The 20,498-nt window shown below is 41.8% G+C and overlaps 1 protein-coding gene across 5 annotated transcripts in view; it reads left to right on the plus strand.

Annotated features, from left to right (window-relative positions):
• COL22A1 (collagen type XXII alpha 1 chain) overlaps positions 1-20,498 on the plus strand; it is a 220,934-nt gene that overhangs the window by 117,009 nt on the left and 83,427 nt on the right. For 4 of the 5 annotated variants that reach the window (XM_057429787.1, XM_057429782.1, XM_057429784.1 and 1 more), the window contains 8 exons: positions 1,317-1,370; positions 6,222-6,275; positions 9,063-9,107; positions 13,581-13,634; positions 15,367-15,420; positions 17,658-17,693; positions 19,270-19,299; positions 20,129-20,182. The exons of the other annotated variant lie outside the window; for it this stretch is intronic. In XM_057429787.1, the coding sequence (XP_057285770.1) occupies positions 1,317-1,370; positions 6,222-6,275; positions 9,063-9,107; positions 13,581-13,634; positions 15,367-15,420; positions 17,658-17,693; positions 19,270-19,299; positions 20,129-20,182 (381 nt within the window). The remainder of the gene's footprint in view (positions 1-1,316; positions 1,371-6,221; positions 6,276-9,062; positions 9,108-13,580; positions 13,635-15,366; positions 15,421-17,657; positions 17,694-19,269; positions 19,300-20,128; positions 20,183-20,498) is intronic. 5 annotated transcript variants of the gene reach the window in all.

A 20,498-nucleotide genomic window follows, 5' to 3' on the forward strand; every position in this document is an offset into this window, starting at 1 on the left:
TGAGTAAAACATGTCTTGGGGATTTGTATGGTCATTTTAGGAGCAGCAGAAACAAATGGCAGGAGGTTAATAGCCCCAGCACTCTCCCTCACACGTTTGCAGGAGTCTTATGGATTAGCCATCCTGATTTGCTCCCAGAGCAGCTCTGTTACCATTCATTAAGATGGAAAAGGGGGCAGTCGTGGCAGCCTGTGGCTTGGGGCTCACTGCTGCTGCTGTGCTAGTTAATAGCTCCAACTCCAGAGTATGGCCATTTGTTTTAAGTCTGGCAAAGAGTCATTGGCTGGTGGAGATGGCAGGGCTGCAGGGGACCATCTTGTACTTCCACAGTGGACAGGGGTAAGAAAAATAGGTGTCTTGGTCACAGAAGCAAGCACCCGAACTCCTCATGTGCACTGCTAAAAGCTAATAGCAAAGGAAGAGGTGCAGTGTTAGCTTAAAGAAGGAGGCAATGTACCAAATACTGCCTTTAAGAGAATTACAGATGAAATGTAAAAACACAAACACATTTTCCAGTATTTAAATGTCATATTCCAGCATCTAAATCACATATTCAAGTATGTCAAGCAGATACAAGTGTACTTTAGAGCTTTCCCTCTTTTTCCTGCTTGATCACCATCCCTTTGAATTCTCTTCATCCCAGTGGTGGACTTTTATCATTTCATTCACTGTCCATTTGTGGCAATCATTTGGTGGTAACTGGAGGAACTTGAGGAATTGACCCTTTGGAAGGGCAGGCACACACTAAAACAGTGATACACAGCAGAAAAGCTCTTTTTTTTGTTGTCTGCATCCTGCTACTGCTTTTTTGCCACACTTGTGGATAAAGTGTGGTTGTTTTCCATTATAGGTTTCAGAACCTACACAACTTCACCACATCACATGTGGCATGGTGCGGGCTTGGACAATAGCATTCCTGGACTTGTAGATTTTCTCATAGGATGCATTTTTTACACTGTAAAGTCACCATTCCAAACCAAATCAATGATATTATCCCCAAGGAATCTATGTTTGTAGACTGTATTTGGTACAAGCTGTTCACAGCTTAGGGAACTAATTTCTTGCTACTTAGGTGATTGTGTTTGAAGAGCGGATGAATAGCTCATTCAGTTTTCAGTTTGACTCTTTCTGCTTTGATATGTGTGAAGAAAACACACTGCAGACTTTCAGATCTCTGGATAATGATGCTCAGGACTGTAGTTATTAGATAAAGCTTTCATTTCTGAGGCTGGATGTAATGATTATTTTGAGCCATCCTAGCTTTTATGTATAAAAGGTTAGCATTTACCACAAGTATTGCTGTTTGTTATTTGCAGGGTGAACCAGGACAACCAGGAGCATTTGGACTGCCAGGGCCAGCAGGTCCAAAAGTAAGCTTTCCATTTCTTCTTTATATGGGCAGGCATTGTTTTGTTCTTTTTTTCACTGACTTTTTATATGTGTGGATTGCTTTTTGTTAATGACTTTCTCCATTCACTAGTGTGAATATCAAAAGTCAAACTGCTCAGCTTCTTCAGGGGTCTGCTAAGGTATGAGCAATTAGGCAAGGTATATAAAAAGAAGAAATACCTTTTGTTCAATCAACAGCCCAACTGGAGAAGGTAAAGAGAATGTGTTTTGGGGCACGTGAGCCTTGCTTCATGTCTCAAATAAGCACTCCCAGCTCTCACAAAGATGCAGGTGAGAATTGTCCCTACTCTATGACTGGGGGAAAACAAATTATCACAGTGAGATCCTAGTCTGGATGTTTCTGCCTGTTTTGGGGGCTTCACTTCTGCACCAGTAGATAGTAGGACTTGTGTCAATGCTCAAGATCACCAGGTTTTCTTCAAATAAGGTGCTTCTGAATGGAAATCTGGTGAGACTTCAATGGGTGCCAGAAATGTGCCTAAATTTGAAGCCCTTCTCATGATTAATTCTTTAATCTCCTTTCAAAGCCTTAGCTTTCCTTTCCTTGTTCCTTGGTTACTGAGGGGTAACTACCCCTCATTTAGTTTCAGTCTTGTTACAGCACAAAAAGAAGATGGTGCACTACATTAACAAGTGTTTTCACAGCAAGGTCAGGTCAGCCTATGACTCAGTCTGACAACAGATTGATTGCCCAAGTTTATTTCGCCCATTTTTCTCCTGTACAAATGCTGACCTTTAAGAAACGCATCTTTCTGGAGGAGCCATATCTGGTCATTCAAACCTTTCACTGAGATTGCCTTTGTCCTTACATAGGAATTAAGTACCTGAACACCTTTCCAGATACAGTCCTGATAGTCAATTTCCTCTGCTTGAGAGTACTCAATGAAGAAGTTAATTTATACAGGTCCTTCTAGGTTCCTCAGCTGTGGAGAGGCTTTTGTGTGTATCAGAACTGTGTGCCTGTGGATTAGTGACAATACTTGGTAGCCATCCCACAGCTCTCTGCGAGACCCATACTGCCTTCATCAACATGAAGGGGTTGGTTGTGGAAGCTGCATGGCAGCATGTTCAGCAGCAGATAAATGACAGCTGTGAAGCAGGGATGAGCTGAGCTGAGTGGAGACACTGGGGATACCGTTTTGCCCATCAGTGGGATTTGGGAGTGGATGAAATGAATGGAATTCATCACCCACAAGTGCCTGTCACCTGCATCTCTCCTGTCATGTAAATAAGTACGTATTTTCTCTCTTTCCTGCATGTTTCCTGTAGTGGAATTACAAACCTGTAAGCTATAAGATGCTCCTTGAGGTATGAAGTTCCTCACCCTTGTTTTGCAAAACTTTCACAAGCCAAGCTGAACCGAGACATCTGTATCTACCTCCAGAAGGGCTTGATCCTGCACAATGCTCTATATTTTCCAATAGGATCATCAGGCGCATACAGTCCAGACAAGCAACGAGGTGATACTGAATAGATCAGCATTATGGGTTGGGCAGGAGAGGTGCTGGCATGGCTGGACCTGTAGACATCTGACTATACAGTACCGAGTGCTCCCAGTGAGGAGATGAGCTTGGTCAACCCCAGCCTCTCAACTACAAAATGATTTTGTGCTTTCACAGTGACTTTTATTTCCCTCAACGGGTGCACTACTTATATGCAGTGTCCTTGAGCTGGATTCTGGCCTGAGCTATTTTAAGAAGCCATCCTGACTTTGTTGATGGGGCTTTAAAATATAAAATATGAATCCACACACCTTTACTCTTCAGTGTAAACCTCAAATACCTTGGGGTGTGGAATGAGGTGTGGAGATGGGCAGTCAGAGGTTACCTCTCCAATTATTGTTGTAATGATTGGTTTTTTTTTTGCCAGATGACTTTTTTTTTATAATCAACGTCAATACAATGTCTCTGGACTGTACCCCAGGCTCCATGCAGCACTACCTTGCAGTTTCTCTGGTTGGAGAATGCACATCTTTATGTGCATTGAGCCAGGCAAGCACAGTGCACATTCAGTATTTGTATATGCACCCCATAAAACTCAGCCCCCTGCTCATCTGCTTGACTCAGGGATTTCCAGTCTTTTCCTCAATGGGAATTGCCAGCACTTTCTTTTAAGGAGGTGCCTTACAGCTTGTACAGATCTCATTGATTGTGTGAAGCTTCCTGTAGGACGGGTAAGGGTAGAGCAGGCTTCTGGTAATAGGACTTCAATCCACAGGGGTACCCTAATGGATGATGAGCCCGTTAGGGTACATGTTGAGGCCCTCAGTGACATGGTTTAGTGGTGGTAATGGTTGGACTTGATGATCTTAAGGTCTCTTCCAACCTAGTTGGTGCTATGATTCTATATGTAGGTTACAGGAGTGAAATGGCCTTAGTATGTCATCTCTGGTTCTACCGCTTTTGCTGCTGTGTGAAGTCTCCAGGGGAGATTGTTCCTAGTTCAGTGTTTCATCATAAAAAATACTGTTTTTTGGGGTTGTTTTGTGTGTTTGTTGTTTCATTTTCTTTTCCATTTGGTGGGTAAACTTCATTGCTTACCAAGAAGAATGTATGATCTTGCTGGCTACAAAGGTGGAAGTAAAGAGCTCCCAATAGCCTTGTGCTAGTTAGTGTGGGAGCTTCTGGTTATAGATTACACTGTGGACTGAGATAGAAAGAAATATCCACTGGTCAGTGAAGAATGCTCCCACATAAATATGCAGGACCTGGCAAGTTAATTTAATTGGAGTAAGTGGATCCAGATTTAAAAGGCCATAGCTCAGGTCCCTCATCATATTACAGTAGTGAAACAAAGCTTGGATTTTTGAGACCAAGCCTTTTAGCCTGTGAAATCCTACAGCAAATATTTAGTTTTTCCCTTCTTCCCCCCCTCCCCCCCCCCATATTTTTAGTAAACAGTTAATGAGATTTTCTGTGGCTGTCAATGCTGTGGCACGGACAGAGCTGTAACATCCCCATCTGAACTGACAGTTATCTGCACTTGATAGCAAAAACAGAGAAAGAGGGGGAAAAACATCAAGGCTTTGAATTCTGAAGTATTAGGTAAGAGTTTCATTTTGACAAATACCCTTCTTGTTTGCTTCAGCTGTTGAGTATCTCGCACTTCTCTGGTTTACCAGACATGATCTCAGCAAAGGCCTTGAGTGGGATCAGCAAGTCCTCTCATCCAGACAAACCCAGTTTCTCTGTAACTTTTGCTGAGTGTTATAGCCATGATTTATGTAATGGTACTGGGTTGGGTTTTGATGATTTGGACAGCTTGAAGAAGGCCTTTATTTCTTTATAGGTTTTACCTTCTTTGATAACAGTATTTTTCTGCGGGCTAAAGGGAGAGCATGTCTGTTGCTGTTAGAGGTCTTCCACCACTTCCTGACCTTGCAGGTGCTCAGGTGCCTGATGTTGTAAAGATCCCCAGAACCGTTTTGCCTGTGCTTAAACCCAGCTCTTGTTAACTGGTTTGTGAATTGTGAATCCCCCTTAAACACTAAGTTTACCATGTGGTTTGCTTAACAAAGGTTCAGCCACTTCACAGCTGAGATGATGAATTGACAGGCTTCAGGGGACAGGTTCATCTGCTTTAACAAGTCAAGTCCTCCCTGGCCAAGGGAGGGGGGACTGTTTTGGCAATGGGCAATGTATTCCTTAAAACAGTGGTGGAACACTTGCCAAGCACAGACCAGCCAATGTCTGTTCTTAACTACTGCTCCAAATGAGATTATCATTTGGGCTAAGGTGAGTGTAAACAGGGATATGACATGACCAGTGTCCTGGGCACTGGCATTAGGATAAAAAGCCTCAGTTCTGCTAATAATTCATTGCAAACATATCTTGGGGGTTCTTTTTGTTTGATTGTAGGTTGTTTGGTTTTTTTTTTTGTCTGCTTTTTTGTCTTTTTTTTTAAGAAGAATAGATCTATTAATATGAAATGCAGAAGTGATTTAAAAATAAAGTCTTGATCTGTTTTGAAGCTTTATCCCCTTCAAACACCCAGTACAGAAGTTAACTGGGTGAGAAGGGAAGTGAAATAAGTAAGAAAAGAATCAGTCATACAGGTGATAGGTGATGCCAAACCTGTTCTTGCTGGCAAACTCTGTTCTGTCAGGTCCAGTCGATCTCTATAGGATGGTTTTGAAGGCTGAGCCTGCTCAGCTGAGGATCCAGACCATTTTCAGGCACTGTAAGACACATAAAAGCACACAATGAGAGCTTTCTCCATCTCTCCAGGGAAAGTCAGTGTGCAGCCAGCTGAAGCGCTACTGAAATGTACCTGATCCTCTTTCATTTCTCCCACTTATTCTGAAAATAAACATCAGAGAACATAGTTCAGATCTCTTTCTTTTCATTTATTCTTCAAAATAAACAATATTTTGAAGTCTGTGATTCATTTATGCTTGGATATGGCCTTTGCTGCAGTGTGTGCTGCAATGCGTGCCTGTGCTTTGTTCCAACATCAGTGTTCATGAGCCAAAATAGAGCTCAATCACCCCACATGCAATGGACAGGCAATGACTGACATGGCCAAAGCCTTTGAAATTACCTGTAGAGGAGCTTGCATGGGGAAGTTTGCCTTTTGCAGAAGGATAAAACTTGCTAATGTCTGAGCACTGGGGACAGAAGAAGACATTGGAGTATCACTTTGGGTAAGTAGCTGGAAAGTCAGACCCTGCTCTCTGTCTTGGTGCTGAGACAATGGAGAATCCTTAACAGCCCCTTGTGAGCCCAGAAATGCAACTTCCATTTCTGAATAACTGGTTTTATTTTTATGTGAAACAGTTTCTGGTGTTTTACTGTATCTCAATTCCTTGCCAGGGATCCGAGGGAAAGCAGGGTCCTCCAGGAATTAAAGGCTATGTGGGTGCACCGGTAAGTCATGCCTTCTGGTCCATTTTTAATGCTCTGCAGACTTTCTCTTCTTTTTCAGTGTGTTCTTTCCAGCTGTGTTTTTCTTTAGTATTATTAAACAATACAGTTGATGTCTGACCACTTACCTGTACTATGTCCAATAGAGACATTTTATTGTCTTCATTTTCTCCTGATTTTTTTTTTTTTAAATAACAGACCTGTAGACAGCAGAGAGATGTCAGTAGAAATGATTTGATTACTGAGATAACAGCCGGTGGTTTTGTGATGCTTCCACTGTGTTGATGCACCATTTATATGCTGCTTGAAAACATCATCAAAATGCTAAAAAAAATCCCAAACCCTATCTCTCAGCAAGCTTCCAATCATATTTCAAAACCTGCCTCGAATGAACAGTCAGCAAGACCAAAATAAATCAAGTTCTATCAAGTTAACATCTCTGTGTTGTGGTCTCACCTTGGCAATTACAGAGGCAGCCTTTAAGGTGGTGCTGTAGAGGCTGATTGGATTTTCTGAGATTTAAGGACCTGACTGGGTCAGGGCAACCCAAGGTATGTATATGGGCTGGAGGACGCAGAGATTGAGAGCAGCCATGAGGAGAAGGACTTGGGGGTGTTGGTTGATGAGAAGCTCAACATGATCTGTCAGTGTGCACTGGCAGCCCAGAAACCAACCAGTCCGGACTGTATCCCAGCAGTGTGAGCAGCAGATCGAGGGAGGGGATCTTGTCCCTTTACTGCACTCTTGTGAGACCACCACCTTCAGTCCTGATCCAGCTCTGGGGCAACAGCATATGAAGGATACGGGCCTGTTAAAGCAGGTCTGGAGGAGGCCACACAGATGCTGAGAGGGCTGGAGCAGCTCTGCTCTGGAGCCAGACTGATTGAGCTGGGCTGGTTCAGCCTGAGAAAGAGAAGTCTCCTTAAGGGGAGACCTTAGAGCAGCTCCTAGCCCCTGAAGGGACTACAAGACAGCTAGAAAATAACCTTTTACAAGGGCATGTGTTGACAGGACAAGGGATAATGGCTTTAAACTGACAGAGGGTAGATTTTAGATTAGATACTAAGGATAAATTCTTCACTATGACGGTGGCGAAATACTGGAACCGGTTGCCCAGAGAGGTGGGAGAAGCTTCATCCCTGGCAGTGTTCATAGGCCAAGTTTAACAGAGCTTGAAACAACCTGATCTAGTTGAAGATGTCCCTGCTTAATGCAGGGGATTGGAGTAGATGACCTGTAAAAGTCCCTACAACCCAGACTATTCTGTGATACACGTCAGTGCCTGTAGTGGCATACCAGATGTGCTCATGCCCTGTACCAGCCAACAGCTTGCTTTACAATTCATTACAAAGGAGTCAAATGTATTTAAAAGAGCTTGAGCCCTTTTGTATTTTCCCATGTCTTTTTGCATGCTGTTTCCCTGTATAGTCTAATGCTGAATTTGTATTAGGTTTGAACATGCTGAAATGAATATGGGGGTGGCATTATCTGCCAATACGATAGGTCTCTCATTAATGAGATACATAGACAAAGTTATGGTAACATTTCCTTCCTGCTCCTTGGGTCACCTGTTTGTGTGAGAAGCAAAGCATGCATGTGGTACACCATTACTGAAGGGTCCTATTCTTTTCTACCATACGACTGACATTTGGCTTGAGCTGCTGGCAAGGAACAAGACAATCATCATCTACTCTGTCTACACATGGGCCCCATAGTTATTAATGTATTAAAGGATTCATATTTTTAAACCTCCTCCCTTTTACTCTTAGGAAATAGTGGGATAATTTCTTTGCAGTGTGGGAAACTGCAGGCTCAGTTTGGGTTGTTAGAGATGGACAGGGCTGTACAGAGTTTGCTCACAGACAACCATGGCCTGAGAGCTGAATGTTTTATTTATGTAAATCATCCTAGGGGGCAAATAAACCTAGACATGTGGCTCTCATTACCTTGGAGGTAAACCTCTTCTATAGCATAAAATAAATGTAAGATTAAATACAAACGTATTATTACAATCAGAATGATTTTAAGATTTCGCAGTTTTAGAGAGGCCACTACTGACTGAGCATATTTGTCTGCCTGTAGCTATTAGTTTGTCATTCAGTTGCTACAATAAAGGTAAAATTAAGGGTGTTTGCTGTGCCAAGGGAAGGTGAAATGTGTTCCTGCCCACTGAGTCCCTTGCCTGTGTTAGTATCGCTATCTTTTATCAAACTAAGCCCCATGTATCAAACTAAGGCCCTGATGTACCTGAGAGGAGATGACTTTTGCAGTCCAGATGAGCACTGGTATTGGATTCACAGTGCAAACATGTGCTTGGGCCTCCAGGGCAGGGATTATCTAGCATTTGCCAGGTTCCTGCTGCATCAAAAACCACCCAGAATGGGCATTCTTGCTTGTTCAGACAACAGGTTTTCCCATTAGCATTGTCCTCTACCAAAGTCCTCATTGTTTACGAGCAACATGAAAAATGCAGAGCACTGATTGTGTTCCAGACCATCTGCAGCTGTGGTGTGCTCCCTGTCCCTCCACACTGTGTTGGCAGGAGGGTCCTGTGTCTGCAGGCAATATAATATTACAGAACGTTCCTGGGCCTGCAGGTCATCCCTGTTCTAAGTCTGCTTAGACCATGCCTGGGGCCAACTTTGAGGACTGGCAGCATGGGAAATGCTCCTGAGGTTCACCTCAATAGATTGTGCAGACATGAACAGTGATTTGGTGACTGATTAGAGGAGATAACTATGCCTCTACTTGGATTGACCTTTATAATCTCGTTTTCCTTTTATTTCTTAGGGTCTACAAGGAGAAAGAGGAGAAAAGGGAGCACGAGGAGACAAGGTATTCCTGATACATGCTAGGAGAAACCAGGCTGTTTTGGGTCTTGGCCCATTTGGTGGGGTGCGCTGCCAGGCCTGCAGCTTTGGAGGGTGGTGAATGATGAAGTTTACTCTCTGCACTGCACCTCTGGCTGCTGTATGAGAATGACTTCCCATGGGGGTGCAGGAGGGCTTTCTGGATAGAGCACACATTTAGGGACTTCTTGTCAGTGTACAGCCAGGGATGGAGGAGAGAGAGAAGGAGTGAAGGTATGCCACTGGGGGAATATAGTGTGGTGTCCACATAGTGTGTACCACCTAAAAGTTGTGAATGACCACTGACTGCTTATGACCATGACTGCATCCAGCACATCCTCATATCACTGCAGATGCTCCAATTATCCTTCCCGTGTTTCTGTCTTTTACCATCACAATAAGCTCAGTAGCAGTAAGTATGAGGTAGTTCTCATGTTAAAGACTTCATCCAGCTAGAGCTGCTTCCCAGTTTTCTGCTCTTTTCTGTCTGGGAATAGCTGTTTTACAGAATGCAGGGAGAGATTTGAGCCACATCCATGGTTCAAGAGACCTACAGCCTGTTATACCTGGAATAAGCATTTAAAAGAAGAGCTGGGCAAGCACAAAGTCTTTATTGTTTCAGTTGGATCACTGTGTTCAGAGAGACCTCAGGTGCTGCAGACCTGCCAGGCAGTGCTTAATGCTCCCAGCAATGCCATCAAAAATGTGTTTTGCTGTACCTCTGTCCAGCAAGCAGCTGGAGGTGGGGGATGACCAAACTCTGTTGGACCCATCTTGCCTCTTTACTCATGCAGGCAAAACAGGCATGTTTCTTGCCAACACTGAGTGTCTTTCAGTCCTGAGCAATGTCTTGTCTTGCTTATGTCTTAAGCTGGTTCTGAGTCAGGAATATCCCAGTGCTGGTCTGGTAGCTTTGCCTGTGTTCAAGCTGTCTTTATGTCTGGCTATATGTGTCTGTGCAAAGAGTTATTAGCTTGTTAGTCTGGCCTTATTCCCATTTCTCACTATTTTGGAGAAGAAACCCAGAGATTTACACCAAACTTTTGCCTACTGGGAAAAATGATCAATAGACCCTTAGGGTGAGATACTGTGTTTTGCTTTAGCATGTGCCAAGATGTCAGTTCCCTGTGTCCATTTTGCCATTAAAGATGAAGTAGCCATGATCATGCTTTGCATTCTCAGTCCTCTCTGCTGCAGCTAGAGCAAAAGGCTGGATCGCACTTTATCTTCCTCATGCTTTTGCCTTGGCCCTTTGCAGGCCTGGCTCAGTATGTTGTGTCTAGCCACTTCTTTTCCGGAGGTGAGGTTGTCTAATCTGCTAGAATATTTGGCTCCCGGAAGAAAATCCATCTTTCTGACATCACTGTGATGGGAGAGGAAGCTTGAACTGTGTGTGGGCAGGCAGCTGACTAAGCTAGAGGAAAATTAAAGTAGGGAAGAAATGAATTAGGGTTTGTTTCATTAAGAGGATATGCACAATTAGAGCTCCCTTTATTTACTTTTTCCTGGAGCAGCCAGATCTCTGCTACAACAATTGTACTTTGATTTTTTCCCAGCTTTAATGATGGTCTCAGAGCACTCGCTGCCATTGCTTTAACTTCTACCAGCCAGTACTACTGTGAAATCAGTGGGTGTAAATTCGACAGGCCAAATATTTCCTTGTCTGCTCTTCAGTCTGTAACATGAATACTGACACCTACACAACCTGTGTTTCTTTGTGCGTGAGTAGAAGAGTGTTTATTATATCAGATGAGAGCACTGGCCCATGCACTGAGTATTAGTATATCAAATCTGCACCCTAGTATTTAAACCAGGTTAAATATCCTATAATACATCTTGCTGCTGCATTCTAATATATCCTGGGAACTCAGATATAAATATTGAGGCTTTATAGGTTCCCAAATCCAGTAGTATTAGTTACACCTGCACTTTAGGGGAGCCACTGCACAATATGAGTGATATCTCCTGTCCCTTTGCATACAACGGACTCTTGGCTGCCAAGATAAACCATATATCTATGTGATACTTGGCATGTTAATTTAGGCACGTACAGCAGTTCAGCATGACATGGGGCATTACTTTTGCTGCATAAACATCTGAATATCTTGTAAATCCTTGTTTTGTATTAGAGAAGACCTCAGGTGAGGGGGCGGCAGGGCTGCCATGTCCCTCTGTGCAGTGTGGTTGCTCTTCATCACTTTTTCCCAGGAACCTTTGGACTCTTGGGGAATCATTTTTCCAATAGATCACCACACTTTCTAACTGTTAGAGGTCAGAAAGCAGCACTAAAGTTTCTGTGGAATTGGGATTTTCACTGGTTGCTTATTGATTAAAACCAGAAAAAAATCTGTAGAGCACAGGAAAATGAAATGAGGTCTTAAAATGAAAATTCAAGAATAAAACTTCTATTGTGTTTGATTTTTTTAACAAATCAACAAAAAAAGAAAACCCAACCCTCTAAACCCCACCCCCCCAAGCTTTCTCTAAATAGCTTGCTTTTTTCTTTTTTTTAAAGAATGGAGAAAATAATAAAAAATGTTTATAAGGACAGCTTTTTCTGAAGAAAAAAATGAAATCAGAGTCATTTGTAGTGCTTTCAAACAGCTTTATTGTATACATTCGTATAAATAACATATTTGCCTTTCCCTGCCCCCATTACTAGCACTAAGAACATTGACACTCTTGTGTTTTGGCAGCTAAAACAGCATGTGTGAAATACTCCTTTCTGCAGTGTGTTGATGTTAAAATTCCTCCTGGGAATGAATGCACTTCACATTTTGTCAGCAGTCTACCAGACTGTTGCTTACTGAAAGTCAGGATACTTGTGGTTCAGTCAGTGCAAACGAAACCATTAACGTGGAAACTATCACTCCGAAAGCAAGTAGATCAGGATGTCTGACAGTGGTTTTCAGCTGCTTTCTGTAGCGTATGGGTCCCACTAATATAATTCTTTAAAATAACGTTTATGTTACGATGCTGATTGACTTTCTAAAGGGGAAAAAGAAAGACATTGATTTGCAAAAACATTTCTAATTTGCTGATCAATGTAGTTTTGAAAAGGAGCTAATTAAATCCAAAGCTGTAAGTGTGGGTTTGCAGATAGTAACAGAAGTCTAACAGGGATCCTGTGGGATACTGATCAGAATTAAGATGACTGAAACGTTTCAAAAAGTAAAGCTGATACTTTGCTGTCACTGCTCATATTCATACCATTTGTTTTACATCCACATTTATGTTAACAGTGGTACTGTATGTATTTGATAATCTATATTCAACTGCGTGTGCAGGATACAAGCAAAATCAGTGTTTCATCCAGCAGAGGGGTAAGCCTTTTACAGAGTAAGAGAAAGTCCCTATTTCAAAGGGTTTTAACCTGAAGTGGCTGGAATAGACAGAGGCCACAATTAGTAAGAGGGAAGTGAAGTTCAGCAGGAGTATGTTATTGATCTGGTCATTGTCTCTGTTAAGGTCCTGGACTCTAAAATACGGAATATATTAAGCTTGAATGTGGAACATCAGGATGCTTCATACTTGTGGGAGAATTGCGCACTGCTGCAGATTGGGAACAACTTATTAAGGAGCTGTCCTGAGGAAGTGGGTTTGGAGTAAACATTATCCTGGGATTTAAGTAGAAGAATACTCTATAAAACATGAAATAATCTTTCTGCTCAAAGTCAGCCTCAGATGTGTCCAGTTCCAGGCACCTAGCTACAGTGAGAAGGTGTGGAAAAGGTGGGCAGTGCACAAATGGAAGCAATAAATGTGATCAGAGGACTGAAAAATGTGCCCATGAAGAAAAGCTGAAAGCACTGAGGTTGTTTAGACTGGAAAGGCTCGAAGGGAGAGTTTTGTAAGACTTCAAATACATAAAGGCCTTTGTAAAGATGAAGGGTACAGTTTGTTCTCTGTGGGAGGTCAGGGAATGACATACTAGCCTGAAACTGTAACAGGCAAAAGTCAGGTTTAGTTATATGGGGAAAAAAACATATCTTCAGGTATTGAAAATAGCGTGGTGGAATAAATTTCCTGTGCACTTTGTGGGCTGTCCAGCTCTGGAGATGTATAGGAACAGACTAGTTGTTCCCCAGGGTTACAGAAAGCAAAGGTGAAAAATGACAGGTTTTTCTTGCCTGGGTAAAAATGAGCTATTGATGGATTGTGGATTCAGTATTTTTGTAAGAGTTGGTGTTCTCCTGGTGCCCTTTGTCCAGTTTACATGAATCAACCTCAGCACACAAGGGAAGGATGGTGACACAGAAAGCTATAACACGCAACACCTGGTTGCCACAAATCTTCGTAGTAGAGATATGGGGACTTCAGTCATATTCTCTATTGAGCTGGCTTGAATTTCTCTCCTTATTCCTTACTCCTGGAGTGGATAATGCAGATGTCTCTTGCAGAATGGTGACTTTCACAGCACTGATCTGAGTCACAGAGGTTCTTTGTCTTCTTTTCCCAGGGAGAGCGAGGCCTAGATGGGTTCCCTGGAAAGCCAGGTCTGGAGGGAAAACAGGTACGTGGCAAATGCTCAACAACTGGAGGCTTTTCTTTGGAATAAGTGGAAGTTGATGCTAAAACTGGGGTTTATCCTGGGTGGCTGCTGAGCTACGGCAGGACCCTGTACTCTTTATTCTATGGATCTTTGTTAGCACAGGTTTTTTGTTTGCTTTTAAATTGTAATGCAATATACACTTCAAGGAAATGCTAGTCCTTCAGATGTGATAGTTTAGATGTTTGACTGAATTTTCATTAAAAACATAAGGGAGAATGTATAAAGTTCAGTTGTTTAAGCCTGATTTTTATAAACTTATTTCTTTCCCACAACATGAAAGGGAGACAACTGGATTTAATCTATTTTGTTTGTTTTCAATAAGAAAGGCTTGAAAGTATTTACATTTTTAAGACAATTTGAAACCAGGAAATGGTTTAAAAGATCAATACATTCTGCTGATTAAGCAGATAATGCTTTGTCTAAAACTATCTGCAGATTCCTCAAGACTCTTTTCATTACTCAGGTTACAATTCTTAATGAGAGGCATCCTTTACTTCCAAGAATCTTCTGGTCCAAATAGCAAAGGACAGAGTAAGAAGCAGAGGCTAAAAAGTGATTTGCCATAAGCCATGCAGTTAATCATTGATGCCTTTGAGCCTGAAGCCTTCAGGTTTCTGGTTCTGCACCCTATTCATGCTGCCTACGCTGTTTCTCTCTCTGGAAAGGATCGTTTGGAGGCACATTTTTGCAGTTGAAGAGGTGGAGAAACTGCATGTTGAGTCCTCAGTATAGGATTTGTTTGTATAGTTTGTCTTCAGGTGGTTGATCCTGCAAAGCAGCTGCTGAGGTCTGATCTGAATGTGCTTTACAACCATGTGATGCCTGAGTCTCTTGTTCTTTTAGCAGACACAGTTTCAACATGATTCTGTTGAGGAGTACTTTTGTTTCCATATCAGATACCTCTTTAGTATTTAGGTGGCAAGGTATAGTGTCATTAGCAGTCTTAATCTTTGTTAAATCTTCATCTTCCTCTCTGTGATAGACATTTTTGTACTAAATGTTCTGCTTCTCCACAGGGGATTTGACAGCTAATCATCGCTTTCTCTCTGCTTTGTTCCTCAGTTGCAGTTTATTCTATATGGGAACATATTTGCCTAGTTAGTGTTTATCACTGTCTTTATAACATGGAAATGTTTTCTGGTGCTGGATGCACTGAAATCACAATGAATTATGTTCACTATATCCATCATGTTGTTTTTAGTGCTGGTTTCTACTTGCACTAAATGTAGATGAAGTGAGAAATTGCAGAGGGATGTGAAGGTGGATGCTGATAGCTTATTACTTCTAAGGAGCAATTTTTCCATGTGGCACCCTACTGCAGAAATTGGGTTCTTCTGAAGCTTTTTTTGCTTTTTTCGTGTCTAGACACCTAACAGTTAGAAAATCTTCATGCCTAAATTTTATTGAATATGTTGTGTTTGACGCTGATGTGCTCCCTGAACTGCAATCGTCCTGAGCTGGCTGAAATTGGATTGCTGGAGCATCTCTGGCCTTATTCCTCTTCCTCTCTATGCAGCAATGCCAAAACAGCCTTCTGTGTTGTATTAGCTCCTCCCCTAGTGCAATGGGACATAACTTTGCTGCTGACAGCCAAACATGCAGCCTTGTGTTTCTCCTGTATTCTAAGGGAATGGCAACTGATAACCTGCATTATGTAAAGTGAATATTATTCTATCAATTTTACCTGGTTTAGGGCCCTGCTGGAAGCCCCGGCCCTCCAGGTGCCAGTGGAACCAAAGGAGAAAAGGTGAGTTGGGATGGAAAGCAGAAGAGGGTTTTGGACACGCTTTTGTTAATTGCTCCTTGCCCCCTGTGCCAGAAATCATAGAATCATGGAATCATAGAATAGTTTTGGTTGGAAAGGACCTTAAGATCATCCAATTCCAACCCCCCTGCCATGGGCAGGGACACCTCACACTAAACCATCTCACCCAAGGCTTCGTCCAACCTGGCCTTGTACACTGCCAGGGATGGAGCATTCACAACTTCCCTGGGCAACCCATTCCAGTGCCTCAACACCCTAACAGTAAAGAGTTTCTTCCTTATATCCAATCTAAGATTCCCCTGTTTCAGTTTGAACCCGTTACCCCTTGTCCTGTCACTACAGTCCTTAATGAAGAGTCCCTCTCCAGCATCCTTGTAGGCCCTCCAGTTACTGGAAGGCTGCTCTGAAGTCTCCACGCAGCCTTCTCTTCTCCAGGCTGAACAGCCCCAACTTTCTCAGCCTATCTCCATACGGGAGATGCTCCAGTCCCCTGATCATCCTTGTGCCCTCCTCTGGACTTGTTCCAACAGTTCCATGTCCTTTTTATGTTGAGGACAAAAGAACTGCACACAATACTCCAAGTGAGGTCTCACAAGAGCAGAGTAGAGGGGCAGAATCACTTCAAACATCAGGGATGTTGGCCTATATTTGTCTCATTTGTGCATAAGTGAAGCTTATATTCATTTATATATGAAGTCTTATATTCATTTAAATGTTATCACATTTCTGATGTTGCTTCAGTGTGAAATTGGTATAAGTGAATGTCAAATTATGCCTGGTCATAGTTCCTTTGCTCTAGCTTTCATAGTAGAAGTAGAAAGAAGTAGAGAGTAGTTTGGCTCAGGAAATCTTCCTCACCTAAGAAAAGTGAGTGGAAAAGTTAACAAGTTTGTGTGTAGATGCCATTTTTTTTACCCAGGAAGTGTAGAGTTGACTCAGAAAGAGCAAATTAAATGAGCCCACTTCTCTTACCTGCAAAATAATTATTCACAGCTCTCAGCAGCAATTCTGACCTCATTATTTTATGGTGTTGTTAGAGTCTCCAGGACAGCCTCATGTTTCCCTCTCTGCTAGAGGTGACAGTGTGGTTTTGGTGTTTCATACCTATTTCTTTGGCATGAATGCAAAGGCATTACTGCTTCATGGCCTCATATGATTATATAATCACTGGGTTTGAAAGAGACCTTAACGTTCAGCTAGTTATGACCCCCCTGCTATGGGAAGGGACATCTTCCAGTAGACTAGGTTGCTCAAAGCTCCGTCCAGTCTTGATTTGTAACACTTCATTGTGATCTCTAAAGTGGCTGCATTTGGCACTTTCAGAAGATGTTGAGCTCCTTGCTCCATTACTTTCAGTGCAGCTGATGTGGGTCTTCACAGTCTGATGTGTATCTTCTGGCACAGCATGGACCCTCTTTAGAATAAATAACAACTAGTAATTAAACTTGCTTTAAAAGGAAAGAGCATGAAAGATATGCTAGGTCATTCAGAGACCTACATGAGTAATGAATAAATAGAGCATGAAAGGAAGCTCTATGATGACTTTTGCATTAGTTTGTACCTAATGTAAAGAATATACCTTATGGATGCTTAGTGTTACAGCATTATAAATGATGGAGTCTGCTGGAATAAAATGGGCTGGAACAAATTGATAGCCTGCATTGCAATAAATCATGTAAAGAGGGTGCAGCAGCTCAGTATCCTGCAAACACTAGTGTGATTCTGCTCTATAAAACGACTTGGGGGAAAATGGTGCTATTTTCACCTGATTTTTCTTTTTGCAAAGATATTTTGGTCGTTAACAAACAAAAGCATTTTGGTCCCTAAATATCCATCCTGCAATCTGTCAGGGATGTGAACATCAATGAGGTTTATTTGTGTGGTATGTACAGACCTATTATAAGACTTTTGAAGCTTGAATTTAATGTTATGGTGCATCCAGTGCATCAGTCATGTTAAGTCACTAAAATCAATATATAACATCACAATAATAGAACACAAGAAGTTCCTGCATGTATTTATCTGCAGGGCAGAGAAAACATAGTTAATTGGGATTGCATGTTCATGTCTATTAATTACAGGATGATATTGGAAATAAAAATGTATAACAGCAGTTGGAAAATACACTCAGAGGTTTGCTTTCTTTTGTGTTATGTTATGTATTGTGCTATGTTGTGTGCTGTGTTATGTTTTCTCCTTTCTTTCATGTTTCCTTGCAGGGTACACCAGGACCTCCAGGATTGCCTGGCTCTTTAGTAAGAATTTATTTCTTGTTTTTTAGCTTTCTCAAACATTGTAGGCATTATTGCATGAGAAGAGAAGGTGGAAGTTGTGGGGGGTGAGGATTTATTAAATGAAAGATATTATTTAATGGCGTTTTTCTTCCAAAATCATGAAGTTTAAGACAGTGAAGATCTTTGAAGAAGGCAAGTGGTGGGTTCCAACAATGAGAGGCAATGCCACAACTTTGGGATATTTTGAAATGTGAAGATCGGGACTTGAAGAGGCTATGAAAGCATTGCCTGAGGTGCATCAGGGAAAGCAATATGTGTGACAGGACTGTGTGGTTTCCAGGACAGTTGTTGAGTTGATGCCTAGTGGACTTTGGAAAATAGAGCCTGTGAAAAAGCAAATGAAAGTGCAGAGTTAAGTTGAATTATGGAGTGCATTTGTCATGGGTTGGACATGAGAATTGGGATTGGAGAAGAAAAAGGTCATTTCTGATGGGGGGGATTTATCTTCCCTTGGCTTATATCTTAAGAAGTCCTGTTGGAATATAAGGCAATTAGGACCTGATGTGCTGAAATCAGGAGAGCAAAGGTAAGGATAAAAAGGAAAGCAGAGTAAGTAAAAGAGGGGAATTGATTTATATGACTTTGTACATCCCTCTGCCTTCAGTAATTCCTTCCGTAATGCCAGAGGCATCACTAGCAGAGACGTAAGGATGTCCAGAGGTTAGTATTTCCTGTATTAAGAGGTCATCTCCAAGTGAATGGAGAAAGAAGATTTACCACAAAGTTTGAAGAGGAAAGGTTTATAACTGAGTTCTACAGAGGCTTGTAACCAACCAGTTTGGAAATATCCATTTTACTTTCCAAAAATATTAGGATTAAAATTAGGAGAAAGCATCCTTGGACTACTGGTAGAAAGCATTAAAGCGATGATGATAGCAGCAGCATTAACTGTAGCACTGTGCCAAAGAAAGACTGGGTGCTAAAGACAAGAATGAGAAGCTCCCTGGTAATCATGAGAAAGGCAGCAGGTAATTTCCTTGTCCAGAATGTGGTGGTAGAAAGCAAAGGAGAGAGAAAGAGAGAGCTCTGAAAAAAACCAAAACTCTGAGTAAAAGCCTTTTACTGCTCAGCTTAAATATGAGATTGGTGATGTGAGATTAGTTCCCAAAAGGCTGTGAAAGATATGTATAAAACTTGAAAATGAGCTTGAAGTTCCAGAGGGTGAGTGGAGGACAGCCTGAGCATGCACCATATCCAAAGTCAGCCTGGTATTTACATGATGCCTTCAGCATTCAATGGTTCTTCATGATTTAAAATAAGAATTTACTAACTTATATTGGTGAGATCTTCAGTTCTTACTGCTTAGGCAGCCACACAAATCGCTGCATAGTAACCGAGTGAGCAAACCTTGTGTCGGTCCAAGCTGTTTAAATAGAAAGCTGCCTGAAGAAGGATTTGAGGAGCAGCAGCAGTTAGTGTGCATCTCAGGGGAATGGTGTGGGGATGAAAATACACTATGGGGAGCCATCATACCCCTGGCACCTTCTGTGTTGTCTTTCCTCTTCTTATCCTTTATGACTTTGCATTTCTATTACAGGTACATATTGAAGGCCTAAAAGGAGAGCAAGTAAGAGAGATTCAATATTTATTCTTCCATTGCGAGGATACTTGTATATAGTTCACTTGCCTGTTAGATTAGATTTTGCTTTATAATAGTACTTCTCAGTTAAGATAGATAAGAAGCATTTTCAGGACATCAGGAAAGAAGTTTTCCTATTTACAGTGGAGAAAATAAACAGCAAATGTCATTTTCAAATGTGTTGAATCTAACATGAATGAGAAGCAAAAATTTGGGGGACAGCTACACAATTTTTGAAGTCTAGGGAAGTGTTAATATGAAAGTCAAACTGTATTTGAGTTCTATGTGAGTTTGCCTCTGAACCTGGGCACTCAAATAGGGGCAAGACACCTGCTACTTCAATCTGTTACTCCTATATATAAGCAAAATATATTTACACTTTGATGACATACATCATATAAATGATACCTTAAAGCCCTTCACAGCTGTGCTGGCTCAGGAGAAATGCCTGTGGATGCTGGTTTTGCAAGAATTGCTTTTCTTCAGCACCAAACCCCAACCCACAGTGTTTTATTGGAATATCCAGGATAATCCCAAGCCTTCGGCTGAGTTACTACCTTTGAAAAATAAAGAGCCAGTTATGGATAAATGCCTGCTGAGTGTGGGTGGTTCAGTCTGTGCAGTCTAATAAGTGCTGATACTTGAAGTAGCTGAAGGAGTAAGGAGAAAACCAGCTGGGCTCTGCACTGGTTCTTAGGACCTATGAGGAAAGGGGTGGTATAGGTCTTGCACGATGGCCAACATGACTAATGCGCCCATATAATTTTTAACACAGATCTATTAATGCTATTTAAAAAAACCCAAAACTTTTCTATAGGGAATGCCTGGGCCACGAGGACCACAAGGCCAACCTGGACTTCCTGGACCTCCAGTAAGTAGTTTCTCTCATCATTTGCAATTCCCAGAAACTGCAATTCAGTCTGGCATTGAGGCATACTTGAAAATCTTATACATTATTCAGGCACTAAGATCTAAACAGTGTCCTAGCCTCCTCTTCACTATTTTGGGAAGGTCTCCTGCTGTGGATGGCCACTCCGAACATATGGAGGCGGCACCCAGGACATCATTCTATGATTCTATGACATGAGAAGACTTTGCCTCAAGGCTGCTGTTATGCAGACTCTGATTGCTTTTCTAATATCCTGAAGAGTTGTGTGGGCATTCAGCACACCTCAGAGAAGCACTAA

The sequence above is a fragment of the Pezoporus wallicus genome, unplaced genomic scaffold, assembly GCF_028554395.1.
Source record: "Pezoporus wallicus isolate ANWC-B61680 ecotype Strahan unplaced genomic scaffold, APGP_CSIRO_Pwel_v1 contig_7545, whole genome shotgun sequence".
In the NCBI taxonomy this organism is placed as follows: Eukaryota; Metazoa; Chordata; class Aves; order Psittaciformes; family Psittacidae; genus Pezoporus; species Pezoporus wallicus.